We start from the raw sequence: 17,795 nt of genomic DNA, 5'->3' as shown, positions 1-17,795 counted from the left end.
CGTAGGCCTTGTCCTGTTTGGCCCTCTTCCGACGACGACTATAGAGGGAATAAGTGGATCGGCGTCGCTACTGATTACGCGACACGCTACGCGATAACAAATACGTTGCCGACTAGTTGCGCAACAGACGTCGCCGATTTTCTCCTCCACGACGTCATTCTCCATCACGGTGCACCTCGACAGTTACTTACAGACCGCGTTCGCTCGTTCTTACCTCGAGTTGTCGACGACCTCCTCCATTCTTGTGTCACTGAGCACAAGCTGTCCACCGCCTACCGCCCACAAACGAACGGTCTTACGGAACATCTCAACCGAACAATCAAAGAGATGCCTTTGGTTCGTCACCAACGATCCCCGCGACTGGGACGCCACGCTAGCTTACGTGATGGTCGTGTATAACTCGTCCCGACATGACACCGCGGGATATTCGCCCTTTTATCTCTTGTATGGTCGCGACCCCACATTGCCGTTAGACACCATCCTCCCTTCTGTGCCGCGTGTTGCAACTGAGTACGCTCGCGAAGTCATCGATCGCGCTCACATGGCACGTCAACTCGTCCAATCTCGTTTATCAGCCTCGCAGCATGTACAAAACCAGCGTTACGACCGCTTCCATCGCGATGTTAAGTTCGCGCCAGCTGCTTGGGTGCTCCTCTGGTCACCATGTCATCGGGTTGGCCTCTCGCAGAAGCTTCTCTCTCGCTTCACAGGGCCTTACGAAGTCCTACGCCAAGTTAACTACGTAAATTACGAGATTTCGCCGCTACACTTTGATGCACCCTCAAGTCAGACGCCTGTTGACGTCGCGCACGTTTCGCGGCTGACGCCATACTTCGCTCGCAACTCTTCGCCTACCATGCGCCGAGACGGCGCTTCGCCACCCGGGGGTCCTGTTACGGAAGGATGAAAGAACAGACAGGACGAAGAAGATCGTAGACGCTGGCTGCTGCGTGTTGTTGGTGGTCAGCCATCCTAACTACTCTGACTCAGCCTGTATGCATATTGTAAATATAGTCTTTCTATACTCGCAACATCCCCGTAGCAATATATCCGCAAGTCCCAATCTTCAACTTTCCTTGACACAACAGGAGTAAGGTTTTTCGCCGTCTCTACCCGCCCTGGGGGCAGCATCCTTGCGCGGACCTCGAGTGAGCGATGGAGCAGACGTGTCACGAGCCTCGAGTAAAGGCGGGCGAAGTGACGCCTGCATTTGCGAAGACGTCAGGACCAAGTTTTCGGTTCCAGCTATGACGCACCGACGCCGTTTAGCAACTCCCACGCATCAGCGTATTCGAGAAGGCGAACGAGCCGGCGGCTCATCTTCGCAACGAGCACGAATAGGCAAAAAAAAAAAAGGACCGCGCGCTCCTCTCTCGCCGCCTTAATCTCGGCTGCTGAGCTGGGCAGCGTTAGTGTCTCGTATCGGCCGCGCACCGAGCGATACTATATAGCCGACCGCGCGCCGCCTGGCACAGTAAACAAGTAAACACGCCCCCTGCTCCCAGTTGTACGGCCGAAAGATGCGCGCCTTCGGCACCCTCCTGCTGCTGCTGCTCCTAGCAGGTGAGCCGTGCCACTCGCGGTAATTAAGGGCCGCGCCTACAGGTATGCGACAGTGTAGCGTACGTAAAGAAACAGCTTTGGTAGAGTATGTGTCAATTCCTGTAGCGCATCGCAGTAACACTACGCGAAAGCGTACGTCTACACAATGGCGCCCTTCACCTTCGTCACAAACGCGCCGATACTTGTTTCCGGCGAGTAGGATTCGCCGGAAACAAGCCCTTTTGTCGATTCTTATCAAACGAGTCATCTTACCCATAATAAGGCTCTTATCAGCCCGCTGACAGGCACGTCAAACAATTATTTGAGTAGGTTTGTCATTCAAATGCCAATAACATTCTCTTTCATTTTCTCCCAGCTGCGGCGAGTGCCATCCTTTTAGGTAAGTGCTCGAGGCCATAGGAACGCCCTGTCAGACTCTAATATCGAACAAGTATTATTCCAAGGAAACAAATGGTGCTCGCTTGATCCCACTGTAAAGTATCAGTAATGTGTAAGGCTATGACAGTGCTCAACTGAGCAGGTTCATTTAAGTCTACCTTGGACTGAACGCACCTGCACGCGTCCCATACGGTCACGTGTTGTCAAGAGACAACCTATAAATGTGTCTAGCGTCACGCAGCATATTATATAAAGTTTCACACAAGCTTGCTAGATGGAACGCCTAGCATGCTTCGACCTTTGAAGCAACAGTTCCAAATTGCATTTATATATTAAACATCAATCTATGCGTCAATCTGGACGGCATATATATAGCAAAAGAAAATGCGAGAAAAGTTTCATTCCTACGTTACTCGCCGCGACACCGCGGCACCAGTGACGTCACCGACACTTCACACACTTGGAAGTTTTCTCAAGCTTTGCACCTTGGACTAATATCAATCGAAGGTCCTCACTCGTTTTCTAAACGCAGTTACTTTGTTCTCCGGCAATAAACGATTGACTACATGCTTAGCCAGTGGTTCCTGTAACGTCACAGACAGCTGTGTGAAAATTGTAAAGGTCGCATCGACACATGCCTTTCAGTTTAACGCATTCGTCTGGCATGCAAAGACCTCTCGTCACGGTGAGAACTGTTTCAAAAGCGTAATCTGCAAGTATCCCATCAGCCAACAAACGTTCCCTTGGTACCCGTTCACACCAGAGAGAGAGACAGCATGACCGCTAACAAGTGCCGCTGTTGTAGATCCGGTGCCTACGTACCAATCCCCTGGCGACGTGGTTTACGAGGTTCGCGCCACCGTGTCCTTGGAGCGCCACAAAGCGAACGTGATCAATGGCACGGAACTACAGTACGCGGGAGAGCTGGCTATCTACCCGGTCGGACGGGACACGTACCAGGCGCGCTTCCTCAACTTCTCGGTGATCAAGCACGAGCCTCTAGCGAGAACAGCCTGCCCACGTTGCAGACTGGAGACGCTGAGCATGATGCCGCCCGAAAGGCGTTACCCACCTGCGAATGCGGCCGAGGATCTTGACAGCCTGCAGGTGTCGGTGGTCCAGAATGAGTCTACACCATTACCGACCTGCCCCGGTTGCAACCTGGAGACGCTGATCATCGCACCGCCCGAAAGACTTCAACCGCAGGTGGACGCGGTCGGCGATATCGACTACTCGCTGGCGCTCAGCTACCCGGTTCAGTTCGTTCTCAGGTCTGGCAAGGTGAGAACGCGCATTCGTGTTAAAAAAAAATTACTGTTGGTTTTTGTTGACATATGGTTGAGGGCTTGCTGGCTTATACGCGAGCAGCGTACAAGCAGTGCGTCAATAATTTCTCAACACATTGAAGTTCAACTGTGCTTCGTCGAGAAGTGCGCGGCTATTTTCGACTCCGCCCATTACAACTGGCATTGTAATTCAATAGGCTTTCAATATACTTTCAATGTTGACGTTCATTACATTATCAATGATACAACAGCAACTTACCGAACTGAAATGTACCGATGGTATTTCAACTAAACTTAATGTGCAAATCTTCTACGTCTGCCAAAAATTTAAAGGGTATTTTAATTCAGAGTCAACATTCCTTCAATTCCTTTTCTAGAGATTGACAAGTAACGTTTCGATGACTTCTCAAGAAACAAATATTTAAGTGTCAGGAGGGGAGTGATAATCTAGGCCACTCGGTTACTGACCCCGAGTATTCTCTGGCACTGACAAAAGGACACGATAAAACACGCGAGGCGCATGAGAACGACGTGATGGACGTACACAAGGCAGGATCACCACACCGATGACCTCCTGAGATTTGAAACCTTAGGGAAATAATGCATGCTATTCAATTGCAGCTCACAATACATTCTATTGAGGAAAGTGAATAGAAAAACAACATTATTTCTTTAATACCTTTTGCGAGAGAAAGGCAATTCTCAGGGACATAAGTGTTCTTCAAGTCGGTTCTTGTTACCGACTGATGTATGTTAAGAACGTGAAAATGCCTTTTATTGTCAAAAGCAAACAGTACAGGAATGCTCAATACAGCGTCTCCTTAGTACACATATAAAGTAATCGTCTCCTCACGCCTGCTACCGTAAAACCCACTCTTTCTTCGACTATACACAGATGTGACGACGTAAGGTCGAGCGGTGGCTCTGCATGTTAATGCAATATCCTGTATTTTCACGTCATCTCGCGCTATCCGAAACGCACCTCACAGGTGGTTATCGTCGTCTGTGGCGACACGACGGTCTAGCCAAAAATTAGCGCCAGTTTTCACGAAGGCTGACGACAAGGATGCGATTAAACCATTTCCACACACTTTCGCGCATGCAGACTTCATAACAGGGATGACATTTTACGTGGGGTCTCTTCAGTTCGTTTTGAAAAAAGAAAAGAAGGATTTGAAAGCAATGTGCTATATAACAAAGAAGGAGTTTCAGAAGAATTGCGTCATTTCAGAAGAGATGACGCAAGGCATGGCTTCTGGTTGTCGCTTACCCGCTGCTTATATGGAGAGGAAGTGGAGGCGGGGAGATCAGCCAGATGTACTTGCGGCTAACATATGCGAATAAGAACGCGAATGGAGAGGGCAGAGAGAGAACATTATACGTGTTCGTACACGCGGAGTTGCGTGTTAGGTCGCGGAGGTCAGTCGGCTTCAGAAATCGCCGCAGTGACCGCGATACGTTCTCAACTTGCGACGCACGAGCTCAGAAACTCGCGCTAACGACGGTCGGGTGGTTGTCTGGAGTAACTAGCTCTCAATAAACATATTACAGCGACCAGGTAGACATCACTGCTTTGTAGACTGTTTCTTTCTCAGATGTAACATGCGGTTAAGCGGTACCACAGAAGGTAATTTGAGTGATGATGTCAGAAAAAAAAGCTCAATGATGGAAAAACAATGTTTTCTAGCACCTGCATCCCCGAAAAGAAATAAGCTAACATTTTTTTTTAAAAGCATCTTATATGGCATGTAGCGCTGACAGTTAGGCGCGTAACAAAATATAGAACACAGGGGAGTTCACAAAGACAAAGCATTGAATACGATAGCAAGGTTTAGTTCTTTGGAGGCCTTTTCAACAGTACGTGGGGGAGACATCCCACGTAGCCCAAAGAGCTTTACAGAACGTCAAAAATTATTCTTCAAAGAATAATCCAAACATCTAAACGATATGTCTCAGTTTAAGCTCTATTTGAATGCATACTTCTGCAAAACCTCCTGCAGCTGTGCCAATGTCACGTTACTAGTGGCCTAGAAAACTCCTTGAAGGAAGCTGAGAACTCTTCAGACTTTTATCCGTATTTGCGAACAGCTCAATGCCAATAATTTCAACGAACTTATATCAGAAATCAACGGCAATACGCGTTTATACGATAATTAGACAAAGGCAGGAAAATATTGGCTGAAAAGCAAAACTTGAACTTACGCCCTCGTGAGCCAGGTGTTCCAGTCACTAGAGCACGACAGATTTTTCTTCTTTCTTGCATAAAGAGTTTGTCAGTAACGTAGGGCGAACATTATTTACATTTACTAACACACAAGCCCAAAAATACGCACGCAATGCTATACACAGTCATACGAAACATCAAAACTTGGGCAAAAAACTTTCACGCGCGGAAGCCATTCGCGAACGGAATCAAATATTTTCACCGCGCTACTCACTTGAGCAACAGCTTCTCAAAAGACGGACGTCATCCAACGGGTGGCTCAACGTGTCCGTCGATCATGCAGCTCCTCCCTAGTCAATGAAGTCCAAGTAACATGAACAAATTATGGTCTTTTTGAACGGGAGGAACCGGATATACCATAAGATGTGACAGAAAGTTATGTTATGATGGTCTGTAGTAAAAATACCCAAATAATAAAATGCGATACGGAAAAGATAGTCTCAGGTTGGTTGAAAAGTCTACACTTTACATGCCAGTTACGCTCCATTGCCCATTAGGCTACTCCTTTTTCAAGAAGCCATGTTCTTGCCGTTAACCTTGAGCAAATAGAAACCAAATTGAAATGGTATCAAATGATTGATTCAAATGATTGAATTGAAGTAGGTAAACATCAGCTAAGGGAACAGGTTATGTACAAGTGCAGCATTTAGCGCCATTCGATCGACACTTAAGAAAAAATTCTATAATGAACACACCTTTTAAAAATGAAACAGTGCCGTAGATTTCCTATAGGAAGCCGCATCCCAGCGATTATTGAGCAAGGCACGTCGTGGCAGAAAGAAGAGGGAGGCGTAGCGTAAGACGCGTTCGAATAGCAGCAAGGGTAAATTGGTGATGGACGTTTTCGAAGTAAATGAATCGCGTGACCAACTGTCGTGTGGCCAAGGGTCGCACAAACAAATGCACAAGACTGAGGCCTTCCTTCTCAAGTGGAATAAGGTTGTCCACTCTCATGGCCTCCCATGATAAACTCGAAATAAAATGTGCATATATCTCATGAAATCCCATAATATGTACACGACAGCAGTGCAACACCTGCAGAACATAAAGAACCTTTTCACGAAAGGAATACGTTGCATTAGCTATTGCAAATATGGAGATGTCAAGTCCCTGCCAGGTTGACACTTTTCAACACATAGTTTAAAAAAATTTACGACGTTTTACATGCCGAAACCACGATCTGATTATGAGGCCCGTTGTAGTGGTGGACTCGGGAAATTTAGACCACCTGGGCTTCGTTAACGCGCAGCTAAATCTAAGTACACGGTTGTTTTCGCATTTCGCCCCGCTCGAAATGCGGCCGACGTGGCCGGAATTCGATCCCGGGACCTCGCGCTTAGCAACCCAACACCGTAGCCACTAAGCAACCACGACGGGTAGTTTTCGACGCTTAGTGATTATCGCGGACGTCCAGTGAAAGCAACTGTTAAGGAAGTTGCCTAGGGACACAGCCAATATACGCAGCGGGGACTGATTCCAACGAGTATTCCACTTCTAGATGGTCCACATTTATCGAAATTTGCGTTAGCTCGTGCAGTTTCACAGAATCGCGAAGTGTCGAGTGTTTTTTTTTCTTTAACGCACAGAAAACAGAACTGACGGTGTGATGCTACATAGATGTCATCGCTACACTCACTCAAAACTAAGGAAGAAACAGACGTGTCCAATAGTTGCATCCATTCCGGAGAACGTTTCTGTACAGCACACGCACTTCTTACGTCGGCCGCAGTTCCACGAAGAAAGAACCGACTTTCAGCACGTCGATCACACAGTCCAGATCTCTGGAGACTGCAGAAGCCCAGCAAAATTGTGTGTTTACAAGTGTTTTGAACGAGTATGTAGCGATGTTCTCTGTAGCGTAATTTCGGATTTTTTTTTCTTTTCCACCTGTTAAAGAAAAAATGCAGCAGATCCAACGAGTTCGAATCTATATGCACCAGAACTTTGTGTAAGTGCATAGAGTCGAAACACGAGTACGCAAAACACAAACACACACACACAGGCACGAGCACACGCAAGCTCACACGAATTATACTGAGCCTTTTGTAAAACGGAGTTGCTGACTGCTATCAGGTATAGGACACACGCCTTGAACTCATCATGGTTTTAGAGGCAGCATGCGCCTACGTACGTAGCGCAATTCGAATCCATCTTATCCGCAAGAAGTGTGTACTTCCTCATTACTATGCAGCCGCGGATCCGCACAGGTGAGCTTTCTGGTTCTTTTTTCTTTTTCCTCCACGGCCCGCGCCTCCGCTGGACAGATGGCTGGATGGATAAGGCTGAACCCTTTAAATCAGACGGCGGCACATGCCTCCTAGCCGTGACTAATAATATATTTTATACTTAGCGGAGGGTAACATTTCCCCCTTGTCTCGATATATGCCACCAATCATATAACCTCCGTTTGGTTATTTCTACCGGCGCTTAAAGTCAAATTTTCCTCCACTGTCCCTAAACCCTACTGCTTTGAACTTTAGGGTGAAGCCCTTTACAGGAAAAGTATCCGGCGTTCAGCCGTTTCCTCTTCCTTTCCACACGCACCGCATAACGTGTCTATCCCTTGATACTTGACTCGGTACGTCTTAGCCCGCAATACTCCTGTCCAGGCTTCAAACAACAAAGAGCTTCCCCTAGAATTGTCGTACATATTTTCTTTGGCAGTTTCCTGCTTGAAAGTTCTGTATGTTCCCAGTGCTGATTTCGTCTGCGTTTTCCACAGACCCCACTCTGTTTCTTTAACATTTTTCTTTAATGATGTTTCTTAAATTGTTTTCCTGCTGTTTTCCAAATATTCTCGTGACACTTTTTTGGTTCGCTTCCTCCATTTTGTCGGTGGCACTTGCATAACGTAAGATAAGCCGCCCCATTGCCAACTTTTGGTTGTCTCCCATCATTCTAGTCCGAAAAAAAAATGATGGCTTCGTGCGAGTATGTGTCGATTACTGAGCGCTCAACAAGATTGCGCGCAAGGATATATACCCCATGTCTCACATTGACGATGCCCTCGATTCCCTGCTAGTTGCCGAGTACTTCTCCAGTCTCGATGTGCGTTCAGGTCACGGGCAAATTCCGATGTACGAAGTCTACTAGGAAAAAACATTTGCAATCCCAGATGGCCTTTACGATTTCGTCACGGCCTTCGGCCTCTGCAATGCTCCCGCCACTTGTGAGCGCATGATTGACGCCATTCTGCGGGGACTGAAGTGGAAGACTTGCTTGCGCTATCTGGATGATATAGTTATTTTCTCATCGACGTTTTCCCAGCACCTGCAACGTCTGGACGTCTTTCTCGCGTGTGAAGCCAATACTGGTGCTCAGCTCAACACCAAAAAGCGTCATTTTGCAAGCAAGCCAATCACGGTGTTAGTGTGAGAATTTGTTATATGCACTTCTTCCTCGCCTGTATATTATCACCCTCAAACGTGTGCCTTTCCTCTTCATCCCACTTGAGGACGCATCATCAGTGTGGACTGTGCCTGGGTCCCTTCGCCGTGTGTATCGGGTTCAATAAAGGTCAGCCCTTGCTGTGACGTCACACTTTCTTCTTCCTCCGACTCATCCCGCTACTTTTGGCTGCTCCAGCGCGTCTCCGATTATTTACAGCCCGGCCGTAGATGCTGTGCGCGGCGCAGCTGAGCGGTGGCTGTACACGCGCCCTGTTTCGAAGGTAATCTTCGGCGGGTAAAATGGCCACGCAAGCCGAGATGGCTTGTGGCTTCCTGTGGGCTCTGTTCTAGCACGCGTAGTTTTGGATTGCGGCGCTGCGAATGGCGCTCCGGTGCCGTTAGCAGGAGGGGGGGAGGACTCTCTTTTGTCGTTTGCTACGCTTTGGCCAAATTAGCTGCATTTGCATGCATTTGCTCGCTCTCCGACTCGGCTCGCCCAGTAAGGCACTCTCCGATTACTATCTGTATTTCTCGCGTTAGCTTCAGAATGTCAGCATTAGCAGGATAACAAACGTTATGTATTTAATGCACACAACTACCCGACGTGGAAGACCCGTACGTGGCTATGGCATTGCATGCGCTGCTAAGCTCAAGGTCGTCTATATTCGACCCCGGCCGCGGTGGCCGCATTTCGATGGGGGTGATATAATAAACAGCTCGCGTATACTTAATTTAGGTACACGCTTTAGGTGAAACTAATGCTTCGCCTTTCGGGCGAAACTGCGACTTCTTTTTTTTTAAGCATAATCGCAGCGGTATACTCGTGCAGGCTCCCCGAATACTATCGGTATTTCTGCAGTTCGATGGCCTTGCCAGGTTTGTGCAAGGGGTGATGGGACGCGCCCTTCCGTCCTTCCCCGATAGGTGGTGAAATACGAGATCAGCCTTGGTGCCCCAGCCTGGATCCACCACGTGTACCAGTCCGTGCTGACGCTCCTACAGAACCAGGTTGATACGCCGCGGGAGCTCCCAGCTGTGGCATCTTTCTATGAGGTAAGGTGCCGATACAAACCTGTCCACTTGACTGGCACGGTCTGCCAACTCCACAGCGCGACGAATGCAAAAGGAGGCGTATGCGCTCTGATACCTTGAGAGGCCCAAACTGAACAAGATGGGAGCTGTGTACGCGAACAGTGAGTTCGCGAAAAAAGAAAACTAGCTTTATTGTTTTTAAGCTTATAATTTATAGCAATCAGATTGCGTTGTGCGTATGGTAGAGATGGAAGGATATATATGGACGACTGATCAATCAAGAACCCCGCATATGCGCGCACAGCACACGCACGCGCACACAAAGCTAGCGACCTGCGGCACCAAGCAAATGAGATGCTCTTACTATCGATCAGATTTGTTACATATACAGTGAGAAAGACAATGTCTGTGGTACACCGGTGTGAGAGAGCGCATCGCGAGTGTATACGTACTATATATCATCACGCCGTGAACCTATCTATATACTCTTTGAATGCAAACGAGAACTCTCACGCTTGCCCGCGCTTGAAGATAGCACGACCGGTCCCGATGCCGTTCAGGAAGGCGGCTGAATGCTTAACCGAACACACAATAAAGCATGGCGTTACGATTTTTAGTTCATGTAAGATGAAATCCTTCTAAGAGCAAATCAAACTCTTATGTGACATCATTCTTCTGCGTTTCGTGTATATTTCGTGTGTAAACATATATAGTTGCCGAGACACGACAATAGCTCACATTCTGCAGGATCTGTGTTTTACCTAACAGAAATGCGCGTGAGTGACGCTTCCGTGGTTCTTATAATGCAGAAAGGTAATTGCTGTACATTGTTGCGCAGCTGTTGAAGAAGTAGCGACGAATGCGCGTGCTGCAGTATCTTGTCCCTTCTACACCTTCGTGTTGAGCAAAACTAGACAAAATCGTCAACAAAGTTAGAATCCCCAGCAGTACCCAGCAGCCTTTAAAAATGCTACAAGTCAAGCAGCGTTAGCTGTTGAGCGGCTCGAAACTGGGTCATGCCACACGCACAAAGGACGCGGACACCCTTGGAACCTTATGTAGCTGTTAACTGCTGTTTCGTTTCGCAGGATGGTGTGTCCGGATACTGTCGCGTCACCTACGAGGTGCACTCGCTGAGCAATCTGCCCACCGAGCACAAGGTGTACAACATGACCAAGACCAAGCACCTGGACGACTGCCAGACGCGTCGAACCGGGAACAGAGCGAGCGGCGCTCAGACATACCGCGCCGACCCCTCTGAGCGTCTATACAACAACTTACTACCGCTACCCCTGGATAGCACTTCCACCTCTGAGAAGAAATCTTCCACTGAACGTCCCGAAGACCTTGACACGGTGGGCATGGACATTTCCTTGGCCCACATTGCAATCTCAGGCTTAATTTACGCAAATGATGGATGCGAATATAAAGTAGGGCGATTTCTGCGGAAAACATACGAGAGGGAAAGAACGTTTATTAACTGCAGAAGGCAGCCAGGTTGACTTGAATCTTACTGAATGTAGCTGGAGGGAGGATGCAGATTTGCGTTGGCGAAACGGGAAAGAGAAAATTGGTAGGCGTGCCATATATGAGACGACAAGGATAGAATTCTGGAATGAGAAGTATAAGCATTTAGCCGATGGATCTACTCACACTTCAAGTTCGGACTTGGGGGGAGGGGAGGCTATTTTGAAGGTGTCCATTTAGTGAACCTGTCCATGTCATCTGCTGCTCAAGTGCTGATTGGCTGGGGGCGCCTGTCTACTTCTGACAAGTACCCCAACCCAACCAATCAGAACCCCAGCAGCAGACGAAATGGACATGTCCGCTAGGTGGACACTTGCAGAATGCCCCGCCTGTAGTTTGCAGAAAATGAAGGCTTGTATGGCCCGCCATGAACATACAGTTTCGACAAAGGCTTATGCAAGTCTTACAGAGCGGTGTAGCTCGTCGAAGTGAGCCAGAGAAGCGGCCGATAACTGCTGTTTACGGGTGTACGGGATTAAAGAATTGGTCCACGTGTTTAGGGCAGGTGACAAGTCCCATTCCGGAGGTTCCTCGAGTCGTAAAAGATGCACATACCGTTATGTGAATACTACTCTGGACGACGCCGAAATTCCGAGTTGTTGGCGCTCTTAGCCAATCAGAAAAGGCGCAGCCATCTTGTGAGCCAATCAGAGATGAGAAAGACGGCCGTTTTGACGTTATGGCGGAATTATATGGCCGTTTTAACCTATGCGGAAAGGCCTCGCATGACTTTTCTGGATGACAGGTATATAATACCTAACATCTATTTCATTCGCTCCGGTCAGGACGACTCCGCGGTGACCGCGCACGAGGTGTCCTACTACAGGGTCAACGGCAGCCTCATCGAGTACGCCATCTCCGAGAGTCTCGCCACGCTGCCCGTACCCGGAGGCTCGGTCGTGGTGCGAACCCGCCTTCAGCTCGAGCTGGCCAGCCACGGAGCGCCACCCATGGACACCGCGGTGCAGTTCGACGGAGAGCCGCGCACATCACTGAAGCTAAACTTGTCCGAGGTGGCCGAGAACTTCAACAGGTACGCCTACGGCTACCGCACGGGCAGCCCCGAGCAAGTCAAGCCTGAAGTTTTCGCCCAGCTCCTTGATGAGGTGGCCGAGGAGCTAGCCGACCTCGAGCTCAGCGTTGAGACGAGGAGAACTCCTGCGCTCATGCTGAAGCTCGTGAGCATGGTCTCGCTCCTCAACACCGAGCAGCTGAAGCAGGCTATGCCGTCGGCCCTCCTCAGCGAGACCAGCGACCTGGAACCCAAGGAGCAGCTCCTCAGGTATACGGTTGCGCGCGTCCCTATTATAGAAGCCTGAAACTGCTGTTAATGTACAATGCTGCAAAGTGCTAGTGCCTCTAGAGATGTGCGCGAAGCGCTCACACACGGTATAATTAGTGCTTACAAAGCAGAGTGGGGCGTGCAGCGAGAGTATATAGCATGTTCAAATGCGCGCCCACTGCCATTGTGAATACAGATGTGAGATCTTCATTGCGACGAGATCTCATGCGGCTTGACCCAGCTCAGAGTAAAACAGTCATGGGGAGCAAAGGGAAATTGTAAAATGTAGTTACAGTGCTCAAGGGGACGATGATAGGAACAGGAATATATTCCCCCTCATCAGTAAAGGAAGACCAAACCAAATGTACAGGACGGGCAGGGAGCATAAACTGGCCTTACAGCATGAAAGGCACACCCGTGTTACGCATCTTTTTGCTCAAGTAATGGGAATCTCGGGCAGAGAAATGGCTAACTCGCGAATACCAAGTTCCTTCTGTGTATTTTTGCTGTGATGCAAAAAGACAGAATAAATTGAAGAAGAGGGTGCATTGTGCGCGCACATGATGAGCGATAAGATTTATATCACGTGACGCATTCTCGAATTTTGACGCAAGTGTGCCTTTCATGCATCTACTAATTTGTGCAGTACAGTCAGTTGATGTCCAACGCCCGTTCATGTTGGTTCCCTTTCAACATCGTACACAGGGCAACACAAGTGAGGAATCTAACGGGTGTCTATAAAAAAACAAGACTTTCCTAGGCGTTCAGTTTTACTTCCTTTTTCTTAGTCCTATTACCATGTTTCATAATGCCATTAACCAACTACAATTAACCAACTAATGCAAGGCGGAAGGCTGAAGTTTCTGCGAATTGCTTCTACTTTAGCTTGCGGTGATTTCGGCTGTTAAGCTCGATGTTTAAGTATGGATACAGACCTCAAGTACTGCTTTGCTCTCTTCTACAGGGCCCTGTACATCGATCTTTTGCGCAACGCCAGAAGTAGGTCCGCCGTCGAAATGGCCCTCTACCTCATGGATCAGCAGCTCCTGTCCCGCCACGAAATTGCCCGTTTGTTTGGCAACCTGTCAATATTCTTGAGAACCAACGTTGACACGGACACCCGCGAGCTGCTCCGGGTGAGCACAATTAATCCTACATAGAATATTTCATGTGAAGGCTCATGTGAAGTGGGCACTACACGATGCGGGCCCAGTTTGCTTGACATGTGTTTGTAAGGTGCGCAAGAAAAAAACAAAACTAGGCATTGCCTGCAATGTCTCCGAGTATGGCACGTGACTTCGGTAAATCTAATGCAGAACGGGCAGGACAGCCACTGAAGTGCGCCACGCAGCACTACTAACAAAGAAAAAGGAGGCGGGGCTTGTGACGTAAAAGTGGCGCGATACCTCGGGTCTGGTATGAGGGAAGGCAGGGAACGAGAGAGAGAGAGAGAGAGTGATTGTGGAGAGGAAGCGGCGCTAGTATTTTCAGCAGTCCGTTAGGGAGCACGGCAAAGCGCCTTGAGGAAGTGGAGGAGGACGTTAATAGAAAAGAAGGAATGTTGTCGCGGTCACAGTTCGCTTGCAAAAAAAGCTATTGAAATTGTGATAATTGTCTACTAATGCGTAAGCATCGTTTGGCTTGGTTGTGCCTTCGTGCTTAGTGCAGTGCTTACTTGCTTTTCCTAACTTATGCGCGTCTACCCATGGCCTTTCGGGTGGCAAAGGATGCTTAGGCTTTAGTAGACGGTGGTCCGATTTTTCACTTCGCGTCCGGCCCTTTCAAAGCCATCGTGCCAAATGAGCCGGAACGCCGGGCACGAGCACGGCTCGACGGAGCGAGGCGGGCGAAAGGTAACACCAACTGCCGCCGTAGCGTGTGAGGTGTGTGAGGGAGAGTGCATCGCCGCGGTGCCACGACCCCCTCGCTGCAGAACCAAGCGTCCTTCCTTTCCCTAGATCACTATCATCATCATCATCGCTCTGGCAAGCCTGTATTTTATGCGCGTTCCTTGTCTACGCAAGCTCTCGCCTGCATTCTGACTGCGCCTCGGCAAGGTCCAATCAAAACGCGCCAAGCGTCTCAACGCGCTCGCTTGCCCTCGAGGTGTTTGTATCGCGAAGGACGCTCAGCAGCGTTCAATTAGAGTCTGCCCCCCCCCCCCCAATATCTGAGGTTGGCCCACACCCTAACTTCAAGTTAGCCCAACCTCACATTTACTTGTGCTATACCCAAATTTCAAGTAGGCCGACTTCAAATATGAAGTTGGCCCAGCCCCCACCCGAAAACTTCAGGTTGACCCACCCCTAAATTTAAGTAGGCCCAGATATAAACTTCAAGTTGGCCCACCTCCAGATTTTAACTTGGCCCATCCCCAAATCTTAACTTGGGCCAGCCCCGAATTTCGGCTTGCCCACGTCCAAATTTTAAGGTGGCCCACTGCCAAATTTAATTTGGCCCACCCCCAAATTAATTTGGACCACGTCAAATTTCAAGTTGGACCACCCCACAATTCAAGTTGGCTCACTTACAAATTTCAAGTGGACCCAATTGTAAATTTCGTGCTGAGCCACCCCTTAATTTCAATTGGCACACCCTTACTATAAGCTTCCCCATGCATTTTCGAAGGAGCCCTATGTATCGCTATGGGTAGTCTCTCTTACTTTTTTGCTCTAAATTGTGTCTTATCACTTAAAAGCTACCAATCATCTACATTTACACTATCATAACAATTAAATGACTTCGCAAATTACGCATTTTTGTGCAGGTACAAGGCACTACACTATTTGCATGACAGGTCTGAGGAGCTTGCCAAAGAATGCTTACACATTAAAAGGGCTGTTTATGTTGGCATTGAAGTTTGCCTCCTGGCAGCATGGCAACATTTCAGTTCCTCTTACTTCCTCAAATTATGAAGCAATTTGAAAAATTACCGTGATAAAGTGCCCCCTGGTTGTGCATTGGAACTTTACTGGTTACGGGTCCTTTGAGCAGATAGGCTGTTTTAAGCAATTGCCACCCTCGGTATGAATGTAGCTGACCTCCTTGGCATTCCTCTTCTGCAGGACCTGTGTAAGAGTACTGAGGGACTCGTGGATATTCGTCTCAGAGCAGCCACATGCAGCCATCTTGGAAACACGGTGATTCGGGGTTGCTCACATGCTCCCTGATATAGCTCAGTGACCGCGACGCCGTATCTCGAAACTCTGCAAGCAGCCGGCCTGCAAGTCTACCGAGAGGCGTGCGACTGGCTACACAACCTGTCTTGCACTTTGCTCCTGGCATCTAGGTGTTACAAACAATAGTTTAGATGATTTGCACTGCCCTGAGACGATGAGCAGGGCAAGTTAAGATTTTGGTAGAAAAAGACTATCACATGGCCTTGACTTGTGCTAAAAATGAAATTCCCTGAAGCGTTTTCAGTCTGCTACCCACAATCATGTTCTTGCTTTGGTTAGCTGTATCTGTCTGTGAAAATCAGGACACCAATAAATGACATGTAGCATATGATGCTATACAATTGTTGTGAAAGCATTCATGTGTGTATGTGTGTCATATACACTTACTTCTACCTTAGCAGGCCCTAGCCTTCACCTGTGCAAGGACTGAACTCATTACAATAAATTATACACACGTGCACACAAAACAACTGCTATTGTGTTAGTATTTCCATACACTAGGAGCGGAGGCATATTTTGCAAGTTTTCCAAGTGGCCAGGATGATGAGAAAAATGAGAACAAGGCAAAAGCGGGAGCCAACATTTCGAGAAGTGGACTTTTCTTTTTCAAGGCGACATATGCTTTCCTCAGCACAGTATGTATAGGTAGAATTCTAAAGGGGAGAGGGGGTAGGGCAGGTGGGCGAGGCAACGGCCGAGGGTGTGTTAACGGCAAGGGTGTACAGCTGAACATAAAGGAGTGCTATTCAGCGTTGGTGAGGGAATGTGCGGTAGGGCCGTGTGTCAACCAACCATGTGTTTTTTTCTTGGAAGGAGCCTGCACGACAGGGAGGGGGGGATTGCCTGCTTCGCTGGAGGTCAGTGAGCTATCGTCTCTCTGAAAGAGAGAATAAAGGATGTGGCAGAAAATGGTGCTTGTGGAAAAAAAATGTACTAAAATGAATTTAGTATATAAATAAAAGAAGAAAAAAAAAGGGGAAAGAAGAAATGAAAAAGAATACACTAAGCAGCCCAATGAAAAATAACTAAGTGCTGTTGCCTATAGCTTGAATTTTAGCACATTGAATAGATTCTAAAGCTCCTTTTGAAACATTTATGCCTATTTGCAATGTCTTGAACTTATGGATGATGATTATCTGTACTTTCTGTCTCGCACAGAATGGAAATTTAACAGTAGGATGTACAGTTTAAGTTCATCAAAGTTTATGCCCTGGTTCGTTTAAATGCTAGGCGACAGCTTTGGGAAGCTCTTTAGCTGTGTCCGTGCAATGTCCATTTAACCTGACATTCACTGATTTGTCCCATTTCACCTATATATTGCTTCTTACAGAAGGAACATTCATGCATATAAATCACATCAGAACTAATGCAAGTAAAACTAGTTTTCGCTTGGTGTGTATATCTATTTGCAGTGATTTTAATTGTAACATCACTTTGAAGGTGCCTGCAGGTTTTGCACCTGAGGTGATGACATGCTTCTATTACGGGGAAATGATGTTGGCTGACTTTTGCATGCACTAACATGTCTTTAAAATTGTTAAAGACATGTTAGTGCAAAAAAAAGTCAGCCAACAAAGGCGACTATACTTCGACCGGCAAGAGAACGCCACATCAACAGAAAACTCTGCACATAAAATTTTACAGAGTAAATCATAGGACAATTAAAGAAGTGGATGCTCACTCTTGGAACATCAAACACCTACTATGGCTGCACATGAATCTAATGTTTGTCTATGAAAAATTTTCCAGGCGATCTGTACAGATGCATGTTACTCAAACCTGTGACACACACATACAGACACTTGTTGAGCAAGGTTGAGCAAGTAGTAGCAAGTTGTGTATTTTTGTACCCTCAGTAATGCTGCACTGATTTGGCTTCACTTATGTAATAAGTTATATACCCTCTTTGGCTGCCAGCAATACAGTAGGACCTTG

The 17,795-nt window shown here is 47.7% G+C and overlaps 2 protein-coding genes across 3 annotated transcripts in view; one reads left to right on the top strand and one right to left on the bottom strand.

Annotated features, from left to right (window-relative positions):
* Positions 1 to 1,415: 1,415 nt before the first annotated feature.
* Positions 1,416 to 16,215, top strand: LOC139049743 (uncharacterized). 2 transcript variants are annotated; one of them, XM_070525535.1, is made up of 8 exons: positions 1,428 to 1,563; positions 1,919 to 1,942; positions 2,747 to 3,222; positions 9,765 to 9,893; positions 10,961 to 11,227; positions 12,185 to 12,681; positions 13,646 to 13,817; positions 15,747 to 16,215. In XM_070525535.1, exons 1-8 carry the CDS (start codon positions 1,521 to 1,523, stop codon positions 15,849 to 15,851), a joined length of 1,713 nt encoding a protein of 570 aa, XP_070381636.1. In that variant the 5' UTR covers positions 1,428 to 1,520; the 3' UTR covers positions 15,852 to 16,215. The 2 variants fall into 2 exon arrangements, with proteins under 2 accessions (XP_070381637.1, XP_070381636.1); XM_070525536.1 differs by lacking the exon at positions 1,919 to 1,942 and having other exon boundaries at positions 1,416 to 1,563.
* Positions 16,216 to 16,479: 264 nt separating this feature from the next.
* udt (protein undicht) overlaps positions 16,480 to 17,795 on the bottom strand; it is a 40,542-nt gene continuing 39,226 nt past the window's right edge. Inside the window, exon 15 of the transcript XR_011508552.1 lies at positions 16,480 to 16,737. The gene's annotated coding sequence lies outside the window, so the exon portion shown is untranslated. The remainder of the gene's footprint in view (positions 16,738 to 17,795) is intronic.

This window comes from Dermacentor albipictus, chromosome 9 (assembly GCF_038994185.2).
Source record: "Dermacentor albipictus isolate Rhodes 1998 colony chromosome 9, USDA_Dalb.pri_finalv2, whole genome shotgun sequence".
NCBI classification, from domain to species: domain Eukaryota; kingdom Metazoa; phylum Arthropoda; class Arachnida; order Ixodida; family Ixodidae; genus Dermacentor; species Dermacentor albipictus.
The sequence above is the reverse complement of the archived record's forward strand: the minus strand, read 5'-3'. Positions and strand labels throughout refer to the sequence as shown.

Excerpts from the sequence above, each read along its gene's own strand:
- LOC139049743 (XM_070525535.1), top strand. The coding sequence starts at position 1,521 with ATGCGCGCCTTCGGCACCCTCCTGCTGCTGCTGCTCCTAGCAG. Across the intron at positions 1,564-1,918 it reads GCTGCTGCTGCTCCTAGCAG|CTGCGGCGAGTGCCATCCTT; the intron begins GTGAGCCGTGCC and ends ATTTTCTCCCAG. Across the intron at positions 1,943-2,746 it reads GGCGAGTGCCATCCTTTTAG|ATCCGGTGCCTACGTACCAA; the intron begins GTAAGTGCTCGA and ends CCGCTGTTGTAG.